Source organism: Microtus ochrogaster (assembly GCF_000317375.1).
Source record: "Microtus ochrogaster isolate Prairie Vole_2 chromosome 14 unlocalized genomic scaffold, MicOch1.0 chr14_random_1, whole genome shotgun sequence".
Taxonomy (NCBI): Eukaryota; Metazoa; Chordata; class Mammalia; order Rodentia; family Cricetidae; genus Microtus; species Microtus ochrogaster.
Window position 1 is genome coordinate 2,050,558 of NW_004949096.1, and position 15,835 is coordinate 2,066,392.

Here is a 15,835-nt window from a genome sequence, read left to right on the forward strand (position 1 = left end):
CCCCTCCCTTCCCAGAAAAGGTTCCCAGATTCCCCTGGGAGGTAGTGGACAAGAAAATTATGCCAACAGCTGCAGTATAATTTAGGGAATGTCTTAAGTGAGCCAAGCTATGTGTTGTCATAGCATGAGGCTGACACTGCCCCTCATGTTTCTTGCAGGAGAAACCCGTGACATAGCTAGAGAAACATCTAGAATGGAACACCCTGCTTCATTGTACAAATGAAAAGGGACATATAGTCTAGAACTAGAGAGAAACTCCCCAGGGATGGAGAAGTGGCACTGGAACTCAAGTGACAGGGGAACCTTAGCCGGGCATTATGAGGTTCTTGCAAATTAGGCTTTATGTGATAAAAATTTTAGCTTGGGAGGGAAGATCTAGATTCTAATCTGCTTGTGCTACCCATGTGGCTGGTAACCACATGGCAAACAGCGTCATCTCTCTGGTACACAAATCACGTTGTTGATTTTTACATTTTTAAATCATTTTTTAAAAAGCATTTCCAAATGTACCTTTCCTCAGATTGCAAATTTGAAGAACACAGAGCTGTTCTGGTAAACGTGGGAGCAAGTCCCTCCCCTCAGCCCTGTGCTTTTCTTGCCCTAGCTCTGAGGAGCCCTCAGACTGGTGTGCCTACCTTGGCACATTCTCCTGCCTCCATGCTGTGATTAGCTGAGGCCCCTTGGGTCCGGAATGCTGTGACCAGGGACCAGGTCCCTTTGTTTGCTTTAGAGCAAAACCTGACGTGCACATAGCTGAAGGTATCTGCCCGCACTGGGTGCTGCTGCTATACACACACCAGGAAAGGGAACCCACCAGGGTCTAAGAAGAACTAGAGACATTTCAAGGGAATAAAAGCTGCTAAGAGGAATGGAATCTCCATATTAGTCCTTTGTGAATGAAAGGCCAAGAGATGGGCTCCACAAGAGGGGGAATCAAGTGACATGCTTACGTTGATTTTAAGGAAGATCCGTCTTACCAGTGGGCACAAGCTGCAGCCTACCATGCTTCGTCTCTTTATCTTTATCCCAATGGCCTCATTGGTTCTGATAACACTCATTGCTTAAGGGTAAATTTTGTCACTGCCAGATTCTGCCAGTTTTCAGAGGTTTCTTTTCCATTGTCTGCCGCAGTACTCTGAGAGTGGTGCTGTTGTGTGTGGCCTCAGGGAGGCATGTGATTTGTGGATGAAGTAATGGCTCCTTGGATGGCAGATGGGAGGGCTAGTCTCCATCATCATCACAATCCACAGCACAGCCCATGTCTACTGAAGGACCAGCGTGTCAGAAGTTGATTAGGATCCCATTTAATCCCCCTAAAGCTCTTTTTGTCGTGCTATTCCTTATTCCTACCTATAGTCAAAGAAAGTATCATTTGGAAAGTGTGGGCTGGAACTTAGCTGGTAGACCAGATGCTGGAGTGACATTTTATGTAGGACACTTTATGAAAGCGTAAACTGGAAAGGAAATGTGATGTTGAGTTCCATTTTGTCATGGCCTAGTGTCCCAAGCCTAGTTTCTGGAGTCTAAGAAGCTTTTGAGCACCCTTGGGCATGCTCATTCATTGTATCATTAAGCAAATACGAGTTGTGTGCTTATCATCGGGAAGTATTAAACTGAGTTCTTTGAGTCAAACAAGCAACTAAGCCACTATCCATGCCTTAAATCAAAAGGGAGTTGAGTTACCCATGAAAAGCAAAACTAAAACCTGGAGTTCCAGTCGTGACCATGTTTACTCTGACATGCATGTGCTCCTGAAGCTTTAAATCATGCCGCTGTTCCCGTCATCACCCTGAGAACAAAAGGCAACTGTCCAGAGTCATACAGCTAATACACTGCAAAGCCTACAGAACCCCGACTCTTAACCCCGAGGTCCCCTGAAGCCCAGTACTGGTTTAGAATTGAATCTTAAGAGCAGAAATTTAAAAAGGATGGCAAGACAGCACTCCCCAAATCTGTAAGGATGAGGAGGGTGTCACGGAATGGGACAGGACGCAAAGACACCTGAGGAAGAAGAGAGAGGTGGTGCTAGACAGGACAAAGGGACTCTGAAGAGCAGAGCATCAGCAACCAAAGGGGGTGGATATTTGTAGAGGCAGTGAGGTCACTGTGGTCAGCTCAGCCCAGGTGAGAACGGAGAAGCTCTGCTTTGTCCCTTGGGAAGTTATTAAGGATGTTCCAGAGAAGCCTTTGGAGGATAATAAAAACAGTAGCTAAATTGCCTTGGGTTGTGTGTTCTTTGGTGTAAAACTGCAGTGGCCGGTGAGGCAAAGCCAGTGTGGGCCCAGCAGAGGCCACGGTGAGAGTGGGAAGGCCTGCAGGATTTGTGAACTTGGCTGGATGCTTTTCAGTTTTCCAAGAGAGGTGGGAAGCTCTGAAAAGTGTGTGTGTGTGTGTGTGTTATCTTCTGCTTTCTAAATGTTAGTTCATTTTTTAAAAGTAAGATTCAGTGAAGAACTAAACTTAACATATCTGTAGGTTGAATTTATCATATCTGGATGCCTCCCAGGAGTTTCGGAGCAAAGTGCTGAAGCATCTTGATCCATTTAGGATCGTGTGTGCAGCAGGCACACCTGGTTACTTGCCAGTGGTTGCTGACTCTTACTTAATCGGGATGGGTAAATATGAACTCACAACAAAAGAAGATTCCATAAATAAAAAACTGTTGCTCAAGAGAGAAGATATCCGAGAATCAAGGCAAGGTGTATGCAGGCAGGGGAGGAGTGGTTTAAGAATCTGGTGGGTAGAAGTATAAGCTGTGACCAAGGTGGACTAAGGGGAACGCAAAGGCGAAGAAGCAAGGAGACCCTTCCTCTTCCTTTATCAACGTGGTTGACAATCCTGGGAGTTGAAGAGAAACCCAGAAACATGTTATGGTGCCTGCTCTGGAGGCTAGCAGATGACAGGAACGTGCAGCCCCTCAGACTGCATAGCAGCTGTGAGGGGCAGTTAATCTTCATATCATCCCTCTGTTTCTTTGGGAAGGACAGGGTCTCACCCTGTAGCCCAGGTTGGCCTGGAACTATGTAGCCAAGGTTGGCATTGAATTAGTAACAGTCCTCCAGACCCAGCCTCCTGAATGCTGGAATTATAGGCCCGAGCTAACAGGCTCAGCCGTGGGACAGAATAAACTGTCTCTGCTCGCTCATGTGCCCACGCAGAATCTTTAGCTGTCCCTTGAATTGATGGCAGGGTTCATTTCATTCATCCGTTGTGGCCTTGTTGCTATACCTGTAACTTATCTGTGCTGTTTATTCAAAAGTGTTCTGACAGTTAAATATTTTATTATACACATATACATACATATAAGTGCATATTACATATGTATTTTTGTTACATATATGAAAATAATGCTATAAATCACACTTACTCTAGCTTTCCAATTGTGCATTTAAAAATATGCTAACTCCTTAAGAGTTTTATCGAGGGTTCCTCTCCATTCCACCCAGAATAATCCTGTCTTTCATTCCCAGGACACACTGCCTAATTCTACTGGGTAGTTCTTCGGGTCCCACAGCGCAGGGATTTCTTCTGCGTTAAGAAAGTAGAATATGGCCTTGCTTTTTATCCAAGTGGGTTGGCCTAGATGGCCTGATCTGAATAAAATGGATAAAGGCAGGCACCTCTTTGTCTGACAATTTGAAAGTGATGCTATTTGAATACCAAGAAGCTTGAAGCTTGACTGCGCAGCCTTCCAAATTAATCTAGTCTTGTGGGAAAGAAAAAGAAGGAAAGAAAGAAAATGTCATCAAGTAACAGGAGATTTGTCAGCTGCCCTGCTTACACTTTTCATATAAAACAGAAAGGTTGGCAGCTTATAGATGGAAGGTCAGCTCAGCGAAACAGAAAATCTGTCAGACAATCTCACAACACAGGTAACCCAGGGCGGAATCTGGAAACCGCTATTGGATTCTCAGGGTGAGATGAGTGTGTTGCCGGCGTGTAAATATCATCACCGCTCCCGCGGCTGTTCATTTCAGGGCTTCTTGCTCTAGCGGACTCTCTCAGATCTGATTCAGAAGATGCCAAGGATACTTACTTTCCATGGGAGGATTTCCTTCGCAGAAGTTTCCCCTTTTATTTTTGGTTTGTTTTGAACACTTAAAGTGGAGGTGTGGTGGGGGAGCACTTCTTTTGCCCAATGTCTTAATCTCTCAATCGTGCTGAGCCAAATATCCAAAATGGGGGCATAGTGAGAATCCTGTGCCTCTCGTGAAAGCAGTAGTGACAACTGAGTGATTTTCCAGCGAGCCCATCATCAGCGACCATGGAGACAGAGGGCCACAGTGTTGGCTGAGCTGGTAGCTAAGGCCCACTCAGGCAAGACCAGCCTCAAGAGAGAGCGATGCTCACGAAAACACGTCTAGCCTGTTCCGACTTGAAGAACCTAGGTGAATCTGTGGGTGCGTTATTTAACCACAGAGCTGTGATAGCAGAGTTGTGGGGCCTCATAGTTTCAGTGCAGGGAGTGCTGGGAATTTGAGGCCTTGTTAATCCATCTTTCCTCTGTGCTTCAAGTGTAGGAATCGCACAAAACAACTGCACCATTCTAAGGCATTTGCAACACACATCGTGTGTCCTAATTGCCCAGCTTGCATAAGCATGCCTCTGAGAGTGGCTTCCCACTTCTATTGCACTCGTCTCTACAGCCCTGCAAATAACTGAGGCCAGAGGTGTGTCACACAGCTGTGTGAAGGGGACCATAAGGTGTCCCTTGACTCCTGGCCTCCATGTTTCTTCTTTCCCCTCTTGTAGCATCATTTTCTATCACTGCTTCACCGTTCTCTCGAGCCTTCCTGCTATAGCACATGCTGTGTATATGATTCTATTACCCGTAGAAACTGCAAATCAAGAGCTGAAGAAAACAGCCCTGTTATAAAACATCACCACTGTCTTAGGAAACACTTGTGCTAGCCGCTGCCTGTGTTTCGGGCTGCTGGCAAGGCAAGGGCTCTATGTGCAGTCTTTACCGATTACTCTGCCGAAATCCAAGTACCAATGGCAGAAGTTACTGCCACTCCCAGTGAAAAGTCTCTCCCACTAAGCTTCCTTAATTAAATCATCAACTCTGGCTTGCTGGTAAGGATCAATTCTTACAAGGGTATTCTATTTCCTTCTCAGGGTAACCTTAATTCTTCCCAGAATAGCAGGCAACATTAATTTTGCATTGGACCCAGGAGTCAAGGTGGAATTATATGTGCCACTGCCCCACCCTTTTTTCCACTCCAAAATAAAATAAAATGAGCAATAGCTCAGTGGTGAGTTTTGTGGGATGGGTAGAGACAGAGCAGCAAAAAAAGGCATTAATCTCAGGAAGGGGTTGGCTGCCCGGTTCTATCTCCCCTTGGAATTTTGGTTCTTACTGCATCACAGTGAGTTATTAATATGTATGACCTGTACTCTATTCAAACATTATAAATCTATGCAGAAGTCTGGTGTTTGGGTTTTCCTTTATAGATTTCATTCTTCTTCCCAGAATTATCTCATTTCGATCGGGAAACTTTTGCATAAAAAGCGCACACCAAGAACTCACATTTCCATAGCATAAATATTAAAAGGGGGTTAAGCTTTACAGTTTCCTCTCCCGTCCCAATGGGAGGAAAGTTGGCCTTCCAATCACGGGCCCTTAATAATGTTCTGTTTACTCAGAAGCCAAAAGGTAAATGTAAAATGAGACTTGCAATCTGACATTGGAGGCTCCTTATCTGGACGTAGAATGCATTATGAAATGCTTAGATGTGCCGCTTCTTTTGTGTGAAGGGTGTATTAAATCTAGCATTAATGCATGCTGTTAAAGATACTTGGTTGTGTTATTTTCTGAGAGCCAGACTGAGTCCAAGCCTTCTCTTCAGGATCATGGTCAGTCTTTATAAGACAAAGCAAAATAAAAATTGGATAATTGTTTAGTGTAGATTCATCACAGTGGGTCTGTAAAATCTAGAGAGAAATGGAGCTGGAAACCTCGATGCCTTCTTAATGGCTTATTCCCTCCTCATAGCTTCCTATCTCTGGTTTATTGTCAATTTTTGGTAGCATAAAAGAATAGCCATAAATTTTGATTTACATGGACATAGAAGGAAACGTATGAGCATTTCATTCGGGTGAGCCGTCTGCTAATCACAGTCTTGGCTGTTTTATTTTGTGATGGGAAATGAATGTGCTAATTGGTGCTTTTTTTTCTCTCCATCTTCTCATTACAGGAAACCTGCCATATGAATATAAAATTGTGATTGCTGGGAATCATGAATTGACGTTTGATAAGGAATTCATGGCAGACCTCGTTAAACAGGACTACTACCGTTTCCCCTCTGTGTCCAAATTGAAACCGGAGGACTTTGACAATGTCCAGTCCCTCCTGACAAACAGTATTTACCTGCAAGATTCGGAGGTAACCGTGAAGGGATTCAGGATATACGGTGCACCTTGGTAAGTGCTTGCTCAAACAGGTTGGGAACCAAGAAACCATGATTGGTACTTGCCTGCTTTAAATGATAATGCCTAGATAGAAGGAAAGGTTACTGCTCTGACAAAACACATCATCTGCCACTGCTGAAAGCCACGGTATTAGTTCTTCTCACCATCAGCCAGACTCCTTTAGGCGAGAAGAATGAGAGTAAGGCTTGAGTAGAAACGTGGGTCGTTGTGTAAGGGGGCTCTGTGTGTGTCTGTGTAACACAGAAAGATTTGCGAAAGACCACCCTGGTGCTCTTGACAGATTTAGCTACTCTGAACATTTCTTGAGAGCATTCCCCTTTCCGTTATACTGGAAGCAGTCATGCATTGCCTTGTGTGTAGACTGTGTGCATCAGACTGGCCAGCTCTGTAGAGATAGTTTTTGAAATCCTAGTTTCAAAGACTCCCTGATTCTCCTCCCTTTGAGAAACAAAAAACAAAACAAACAGCAACAAAAAAACAAACTGTTTTTAAAGGGTCTGCAGATGAGATGCATGTTCAGGCAATTTGGAGAGTGCTGATTGACAGACAGCACAGTACCAGGAATCTAGACCTGTGCTCTGGATAGCTGTGCTCTGGATTGCTGTCCTCGGGGCCTCACAGGGGGACTCTGGATCTTGGTTCTGCCGGTTTTCCTTGCCAGGTCTTAAAGAACTTATTCCATGTTGAACCTTAGACCCTGTATCTTTAAAATGGTGAAAACAAATGGTACCTTTTATCCAGCCATCAGAAGATTATGGATTTAGAAGACAGCCTGGTAATTGGCATAGGATAACAATTATCATTTTTTCTGCTCTTGGCTTTGCCATTGTGTTTTGGAGCAAGTCACTCAGCCCAAACCAATGTTTTCATCTCTCAAATGAGAATGTTGGGCTGGAGTTATCTGTATCAGACAATTCCAGGATTATCTGTGCGTACTGAGCAGACCAGCTAACCTCCCAGTCTCAGCTGGAAGAGCCCCCACGTTCTCGCTGCAAGATGAGGATATGGCTGCCAGAGGAGTGGCGGAGTGGACTCCAGTTGCCTCTCCACTCAAAGGTTTGGTTTCTGTCTGAAAAAAAAAAAAAAACAAACCCACCTTTTCCCCCTTACTAATTGGTTTTCCTGACTGTTAAGGGGTGGGGAAGTACCTTTTTGTTTGCACTTGATCCTGACAGTGACTGTGAGTTCCTCATTAACAGCTGTAAGCTAGGCACCGCTCTAAATCCATTGTTCTATCAGTTTTCCAATGGAGTCTTCAATCTGCCTGTAGAATTTAGGTACCACTGTGATTCTCATTTGTCAGATAAGGAAACTGAGGCACAGACAGTTAAATGACTGCTTAGGAAACAGCAGGTAGCAAATGGTAGCCCTACCATTCTGCAAGTTTCTCTCTCTCTCTAGGGAATATAGTGTGGCCAAGGGCCTGAGGAGCTTTGGCAGTGTGGTGGTAATGCGATAATTCGTGGTTATAACATGCAGGTCCAGTTTAAATTCGGTTCTATTAAAATCCATCCTTTATCTTTATACATGAGAAGATGGTAGAGGGTAATAGGATAAATACCAGGCATGGATCCTGTTCAGCTGCGATCTGAAAATGATATCAGGATGAAGCAGGGTGTTGACATGGATGGTTCTGGATGGGGGCAGGGTGTGAGCATCTCCCACTTCCCAGTCCAATTCTTAAAGTAATTTAATAGTTGAAGAATGACCTCTGATTGTCAGAGAAGCGTGACGTGTTGGCTAAAAGCATTTCTTCAGCCTCGCCTGGTGTTTTTGAACAATCTTCACCCAGGCCCAGGACGTTGGGCTGTTCATGAACAATCAGTGCTTTCAAAGACCCCAGATTGCTAATTACTGAAACAATGACCAGAGTGGGGGTGGGGGAAGCATCCTCCATGGTTTAAACTGATCCAAATCTGTTTAGGATAGAACTTAACTAAACAAAATTACAGCTGTGATGAATGAGGGGATGATTAGCATCCCAAGGCAGACATCGACGTATCCCACGATGGGAAAACAAATTGCTAACTGAAATAGCCTGTGTGATGGAGTATGACCCAGTCTGGGTGGGTGGTTCATGTTGCAGACAAAGTTTATATCAGAGCTAGATTACTATCATTTAAGGTACTTTTAATCATTAAAAAAAAATCAATTCAAAATTGGTGAAGGTAGTTGAAGCCAGAAACTAGGCAGCATTGATTTGTGTCTTGAAATGGTATCCTGAGTTAGTGTTCCATATAGTGTGTATGAGATTTCCATAAATCTTGACTCCTTGTTCTTGCCAAACACTTCTTTACAAAGAAAGGGATCTATAGGTGGGATTGGGGGATCTGTATGTGGGACTTGCCCCACGCACTGAAATTGCTGGTATTAAGAATGCAAAAAGTGAAGAGGAGGTTTCATTTCACCCTATTCTCCTGTTGTTTGAATATCACTGTGAAGATGCTCTGTTGAAATGGGTACTATTGACTTGGGGATTTCTGCCTGAGCATTTCTCTACAGGGAGGACCGTGTTTCCCGTTTTGACTACATACTCTACAGGACCTTGGATGAGTTCTTCTGTCTTTGCTTTGTTTGATTTTTAACATCACCGTGCCTCTGTTTTCAACATAAACTTAGTGTATCCACAGCATAGCAAAGACTGCAAACCTCAAGTTAGCATCTGAGAAGTGTAGCTATTACCATGAACAGAGGAGTAATTGATGTTTCCTGACCACTCTGTAAGAGACTTTGCACCAAGAGTCAAATGGGTGTGTTCTGACCTTGTGTCTCTGCTGATTGGGTGACATTAGATGAGTCATGTGACTTCTAGATTTCGGATATGGAACAGAAGAAATGATGTCTGTTCTAGGTTCTTTCGTATTCAACAACATAACTGTTCACTGTAGCATGAATCCTAATTGGTCTTAATAATAAAAACCCAGAGTCAGATATTAGGGGGTGAAAGCTGAAAGATCAGAGAAGCAGAGCAGCCAGCCACTAGAGTTCTTACCTCTACAAAATACTTAGATGAAAAAGGGTATCCTGTCTCTACAACTCCTCAGACTGAATGCTGAGCTCCCATCTCCTCCTGCCTTTTATTCCTCTCTATACCCACCCTGTCTGTAACTTCCTGTCTCCACCTCCCTACTGCTGGAATTAAAGGTGTGAGCCACCACCACCCCACCTGGCTCTGTTTCTCTTTTAGACTGATTCAATCTCATATAGCCCCGGGGTGGGGTGTTGAACTCCTGATCTTCCTGCTTCCTCCTCCCAAGTGCTGGGGTTATGAGTAAGTGCTACCACTGCCAGGCCTCCATGGTTAACTAGTGGCTAGCTCCACCCTCTGATCTTCAGGCAAGCTTTATTTGTCAGAAACAAACAAAATATCACACAATGCTTTTCCTCTTTTCTTTTCAGAACAAGACCCCTGCATCTAATCCCCTTTGTTCAGCTTTTTTCTCTGATCATTACCAACAAGAATTTGTACCCAATTTCCCTAAATATCCATGACCCATCTTTTGGGAATGTGGGCATAGTTCTCTAGACTACTTCTTGCTGATTGGGGGATACTGGTAATCTTTGGGGGACCCTGGAAAAATTCAGGATTATGGTCAATTCCTCACTGGAGTATTCTGTAAAGCTGGATTATCTCAGCCAGCAGCCTTGAAGCCATTCTGGATGTTGAGCTCAGAAGAAACTGCAGCAGAGGTGCTCTGAAACATTGGACCATCTGGACTATTCTCCCCATCAGAGATATTTCAGGGGGTCTTCCTCAATCAGACTTAATTTTTCATAACCCAGAATGAATCCACAGCCTCTCATTTCCTGTGGAAATAAAGCAAAACCTCTTCTCTAAAGTAACACATCTTTTGACTTAAATTTTGAAGTCAAGGCATTTTCAAAATATATATGTTAGATTATTCCAACAACATATGTAACCAAATGTCTCTTAGCAGCTGCTGTTCCTTCTGCAGTAGTCAAACAATTCAAAGACAACACAATAACATACAGTATCCTGACTCTCTGAGAATTTTCCATCTTTACATGGCCTATAATATTTTTTTATTATTCTTTCTTTTTAAAGAGCTTTCTCTACCCTTTTTTTTCTTTTTTTAAAATTGATTTTACTGAGCTATACATTTTTCTACCCTCCCTTCCCTTCCCTTCCTCTCCCCTCCCCTTCAACCCTCTCCCATGGTCCCTGTGCTCCCAATTTACTCAGGAGATCTTGTCTTTTTCTACTTCCCATGTAGATTAGATCCATATATGTCTCTCTTAGGGTCCTCATTGTTGTCTAGGTTCTCTGGGATTGTGAATTTCCCTAAGTTCTGCCATCATTTCCTTTTGCCCCCATTGGGAGACAGAAGAGGGACTTGTGTTATCAGACAGCTAGAGCAGACCCTGGCCTTGAAAGCTCACACAGGCTTCCTAGGCCTGCTGTTCATGCTTGGCTTCCACGACGGACCTCTTTTCCTCTTTCTGGCTGTCTTCTTCAACATCTTTTCCAAAGGCAAAGAATAGTTAAAGAAGAAAATATTCTAATCTGTCAGATATTAGCCACTGTCGTAACTGACTGCTTGTCTGTTCATACCAAGGCGAAGGTAGAATTTTGAAATCATCTTCATGTTTCTGGTTACTGAACCTGTAGCCAGCCTTTTAATGCAAGTGAGTTTCAGTTTAACTCACACATGGACAGGCTGTGAAAATCAACTGGGTCTTCTTTTTCTGATCTCAGTTGCTCTTTTGATAGCAAGGTCCTGTGTCAAAGAAGAAACAAACCCACACTTACTAAGAGATCAGCAACCCTACCACAAAAAGTAGACAGACCCTGGCCCTAGCTTGCACACTCGGACAGTGCGATTGTCTTGTTCTATGCCAGCCTGTACCTTGCTCCTCTTGCACAGAACTGGTCTCCCCTGGTGTTTAATGAACATGAATAGGGCTTTCCTATGTCTGGGAATTTGATCTCTTGGCTCACCAAGGGGTCAGGAACAAAGAGTTCGTTTTTTTCATGTTAGAATGGACACAGGTGTAGTTTGTCACATTTAATAACTGTGGAAGAAGTGCCTTAATTTCTACAGAAGGAAAATTAGATCAGGCCCCGGGCTTGGTAGTTCTACAGTGGCCAAAAGAGGAAGAGAAATTCCACCTCTCTTCCCTTTCAAAGTAAGCATGAGTAGGGTCTCCCTCCCTCCTCCGTTCCCTTCGTTTGGCATCGTAAACATGTTGAGTTCACCCATTCATTTAGATGTAATTTCCTGAGCATTTCGCAAAGCCAGAGTTAAGTGTGGGCTCCACTCTGTGGCAAGGATAATTGTGTCTGCACACAGAGCGCTACAAGGCTGTTTGTGTTGCCTTGTTCTGATCAGGGCAGCCGTGCTTCATGGGTATCCTGTCAGGAAGGCTTCAGATGTTTCCATTTCCAATTATAAGTTCCGTAATGCATCATGTATTTTGCTGACAGTCTTCAAGTTCTTGAAACAGCAAACAAATTAACAGCAGATATTGAGTGAGAGGATTAGAAAACCAATTGGTAACTCATGATGGAGCTCCAACAGGAATGAGTGGAATGGGCTCGTTTATTCTATGTTCACAGTCATACTGCGTAATTAGCTTGGGGAAAGAAGGAAAAAGGAAGGAATGAAGGGAAGAAAGAACAAAGAGAAAAAGGAACGGAGGAAGGAAGGAAGAAAAAGGAAAATTACAACATCTCCGTGTTCAGCAGGAGATGTGTGTTTAAATCAGATTGTAATCACTATTGGTTCTGCACACTGTTTGCAGGGATCCCCAGCTTTTATTTAAGAGAGTTCCAAAAAATATTGGCACAGAAAAACGTGTGTGTATATGTGTGTTAAACAAATATGCACTCTGCTTTTACACGATTCTGTTTAAAGGCCCAGGCTAACATTTCATTTTGCTTGGCTCCAGGCCCACAGGCACAAACCTATGGCCATTCTGCCCTGGTCTAGAGTTACAGGGCTCTGTTTACATTATTGCCTGCTTCAGAATGCAGCTGACTGCTCTTAAAGCCACACGGGATCAGATTCATGTCTGGTTTTAACAACTGCCTTGTTTATTTGAAAAAGAGAGAAAGCAAACCTGATTGGCTTTGCTGCCTACCTCCCATTGATAGCCAGATCAGGACAGCACATACCCTCTTCAAGTCCAGTTTAGACAGAGTTTGTCGTGTTGGGTCCAGTTCAGAGCTCTCTGCCAGAACCTCCAACCGGTTCATCCTCCACCAGTTCTCCCTGTTGGAGCCTTTACCTGATGTGGGGAGGGGGCTAAACCGTAGCATTCCGTTAGGCTTTGAATTAGCTACGGTCACCATTGAAGTCTTTGCTTTCACATGGCTGAGCCAGCAGTTCAGCAAGCAGCACGGATAGACTCACATTTGGATAGACTAACATTTCCTCAGAGCCTGTACAGGTGATGTCTCATTCGGGCCACCTGGCTGTGGCAGAATCATGTCATTGCTCCCTAGAGTTAATAAGACCAAGGTTTTCAAGTCAGGTGTTGTGCAGCCTGTTGCTTTTGAACAGAGTCCAAGTTAGGGCAGCAGGTGATGTGCCTAAAGTCCCAGAGCCAGTATGAGAAATAGGACCTGAATCCAGAATTCCTTTGCCAAGTTCTTAAAATTGGGATTAGTTCAGCCAGAACATCCATCCACACCTCAGACTGAAGAAACTTAGGCAGTGACCACTTCTTATCTTTGAAGAAATGGCCGTTTCCATTTCACTGCAAAAAGACTGCCCATTAATCCAGGCCACATGACGCTCTGGGGACTCTCGTGGGCTTAAGTGTGCTGCTAGAGAGGGGCAATAGGGGTGTTGAGAAGAGAGGGATGGATGTCTTCTGCATGGTGTGCTTCACAAAGTGAGGGTTTCTGCAAAAGAACAAATCTCCATCTCAGTATGTTGTTGGCATTCTAGTCTTCCCGTTTTCCTGCACACACGCTAGAGACCAGAGGCCCAAAGTCCATCCCATGTCACTTCCCATGTCCCCATCTTAAACATCTGTGGTCCTTCCACGCCCCCTGTTGTATTCACAGGCTCCTCCTCTTTCTAATCCAGAGTGGCTGCTGGTGGACAGAAGCAGATTCTAATGTGACTCTGTTCTCCGATGTAAAATGTCCTTCTATATATGTGCTGCTTTCATTGGTTGATGAATAAAGCTGTTTCGGCCAATGGGTCAGCAGAGTAAAGCCAGGTGGGAATTCCTGAGATAGAGAGGGTGGGCCGAGTCAATCGCCATGTAGCTGCTGAAGGAGGAAGATGCCAGAACCTCACCTGATAAGCCACAGCCTCATGGCGATACACAGATTAATAGAAATGGGTTAATTTAAGATGTAAGAGTTAGCTAGGAATATGACCAAGCTATTGGCCAAACAGTGTTGTAATTCATGTAGTTTCTGTGTGATGATTTGGGTCTGGGTGGCCGGGAAATGAATGAGCAGTCTCTGCTTACAGTTCTCTGTGCTTACTCTAGACTAGCTCAGTCCAGAACTACTGAATGTCCACTCCGTATCTAATGAGTAAGTGAGTGAGTGAACAAACAATATGATGGTAGCCGGAATATGAGCCAGAGATCTACACAGATCAGATGGCAGTTGTAATGAGCGGAATTTCCAATACAAAGCCAGGCAGGATTGTGATGTATGGGATGGAAGACGAGAGGTGGAAGAGCAAAGTGGAACCAAACAAAGCTCTAAGCTGTGCCCCTTCGCCTGCAAGAGCAGATCTGGATCTTTCCTGGGCCTCGGGGAGGGTGGAAAGCACAGCGTGTCCCTCGGTGAGCATAGTTTTCTAAAGCAAGGGAAAGGCAAAAATGAACTTGACTTTAGGCCCTAAGAATTTTCACAGAAAGGCATCTTCGTGAGCCGTGTTATTCTTGCCTCCGATGCCTCGTCCCATGCTGTGAGGAGAGAAAGAACTTGCTAGTATCCTTGAGGAATGTTTCTTCAAGGCTGTGTTCAAGAGCAGTGCAAAGATGAGAGTGTTGGGAAGCGACCAAGTGAACCCTGGCCCTCCTCTGGTATTGCAGAGTCACGAAGCCTGCTTGGTGATGAACCCCCACTGGCTGGCTTCCGCGATTCTTCACCAGTTACTTTTGAGGTGTCGGATAGATGCAGACTTCTTCGTCTCTGCTCTGCACTATAAATGTAGGGTGGATTTTTTTCCAGATTGTTCCATTTAGTAAACCTATTCAGGTCCCATGACAAGCTAAGTCCACATCAGCCTGCTTGCCAGTCAGATGTGTTCTCCGACTGGTCCAGGTGACTAGAAGGGTCGCTTTGATGCTTCCAATGGGCCCGAGATGAAGGTGAGGTGGGCCCTCGGTCCTCAGATCAGAGGCTGTCCTCTCGCTCTCCTCCCCGTCAGCTGGTACTGCCTCTGTGTAGCCTCTCCGCAGGACTCCCTTCCCTCTGCTTCCCGCAAGTCTGCAAGCTGCCAGTTGATTCACAATACAGGCCGAATAATCAAAGCTAGGCTGTGATCTTTGCTTGAGGGGAAGAAACCCTCTACCCCTCCAGGCAGCTCTGTGAGAGGGCTATCAAAGCGTGATGTCACTTATTGTCTCGAGGCTTCATTTGTGAGCCCGTGGGAAGCTGGGTAGAACACAGGCTCGACTGTGTCATAGTCAAGGACATATTCCTGCTGTTGAAAATTTTGTCAAAACTGGGCTAAGCCCTACTTGTTGCTTCTCTCTTCTCTTAAGCCGTCTGTCCCTCAGTTTAACACTTCCGGAAAGAACTTCCCAGGAGGAAGACACACTCTGAAAACTTGGTTCCCTTTGTCAACCTTGAGCAGGTGTACCCGGTCTCGGAGGTCTTGGAGGGAGGCAGTCTGTAAACCTACACAGACTCCGGTGTTCAGAAGAGGCTGTCCCAGCAAGAGTGACTCTCAGTGTCATCAGTGTGACCTTGGCGAGCACATTATCTAATCTCTCTGAGCTGTAACTTTATCTGTCAAATGGGCGTGCAAATAACTGTCACACATGCAACATCACCTCCACGCACATGCATCGTATGGCATGTATTCAAGCTTGGCCATGTCTCCACAGGAGTGGAAAGCCAGAAGATTAAACATTAGAGAAGTTAAATAACTCACCCAATGATCCTAGCCTCACAAGGGACAGGAAATTCTTAAAGTCAGACTCCAGTCTAGGTGGCTGGCCCTATAGCTTTTTCTTTTTTTGTCATTTGTGGAGTTTTGTGGAACAAGAAGTTGTGGATGTTAGCCTCCTGGTACTCATTAAATAATAATAAAACGTTGTTTTCTTCCTGAACAGTGAGTGGGTTTTCAGTTCTCTGATGGCTGACATTGTTTTTTGTTTGTGTGTGGTCATACTAAGGTAAAATGGGGCAGAAATAAAGTACAAAGGAAATTTAAGAAAATGGTGTAAGTGTGTGTGTGTGTGT

General features: G+C 44.5%; 1 protein-coding gene across 3 annotated transcripts in view; it reads left to right on the forward strand.

Annotated features, from left to right (window-relative positions):
* The window catches only part of Mpped2 (metallophosphoesterase domain containing 2), a 180,854-nt gene that overhangs the window by 83,521 nt on the left and 81,498 nt on the right, over window positions 1-15,835 (forward strand). For all 3 annotated transcript variants that reach the window (XM_005364044.3, XM_026787838.1, XM_026787839.1), the window contains one exon: window positions 6,198-6,423. In XM_005364044.3, coding sequence (XP_005364101.1) covers window positions 6,198-6,423 — 226 coding nt within the window. The remainder of the gene's footprint in view (window positions 1-6,197; window positions 6,424-15,835) is intronic.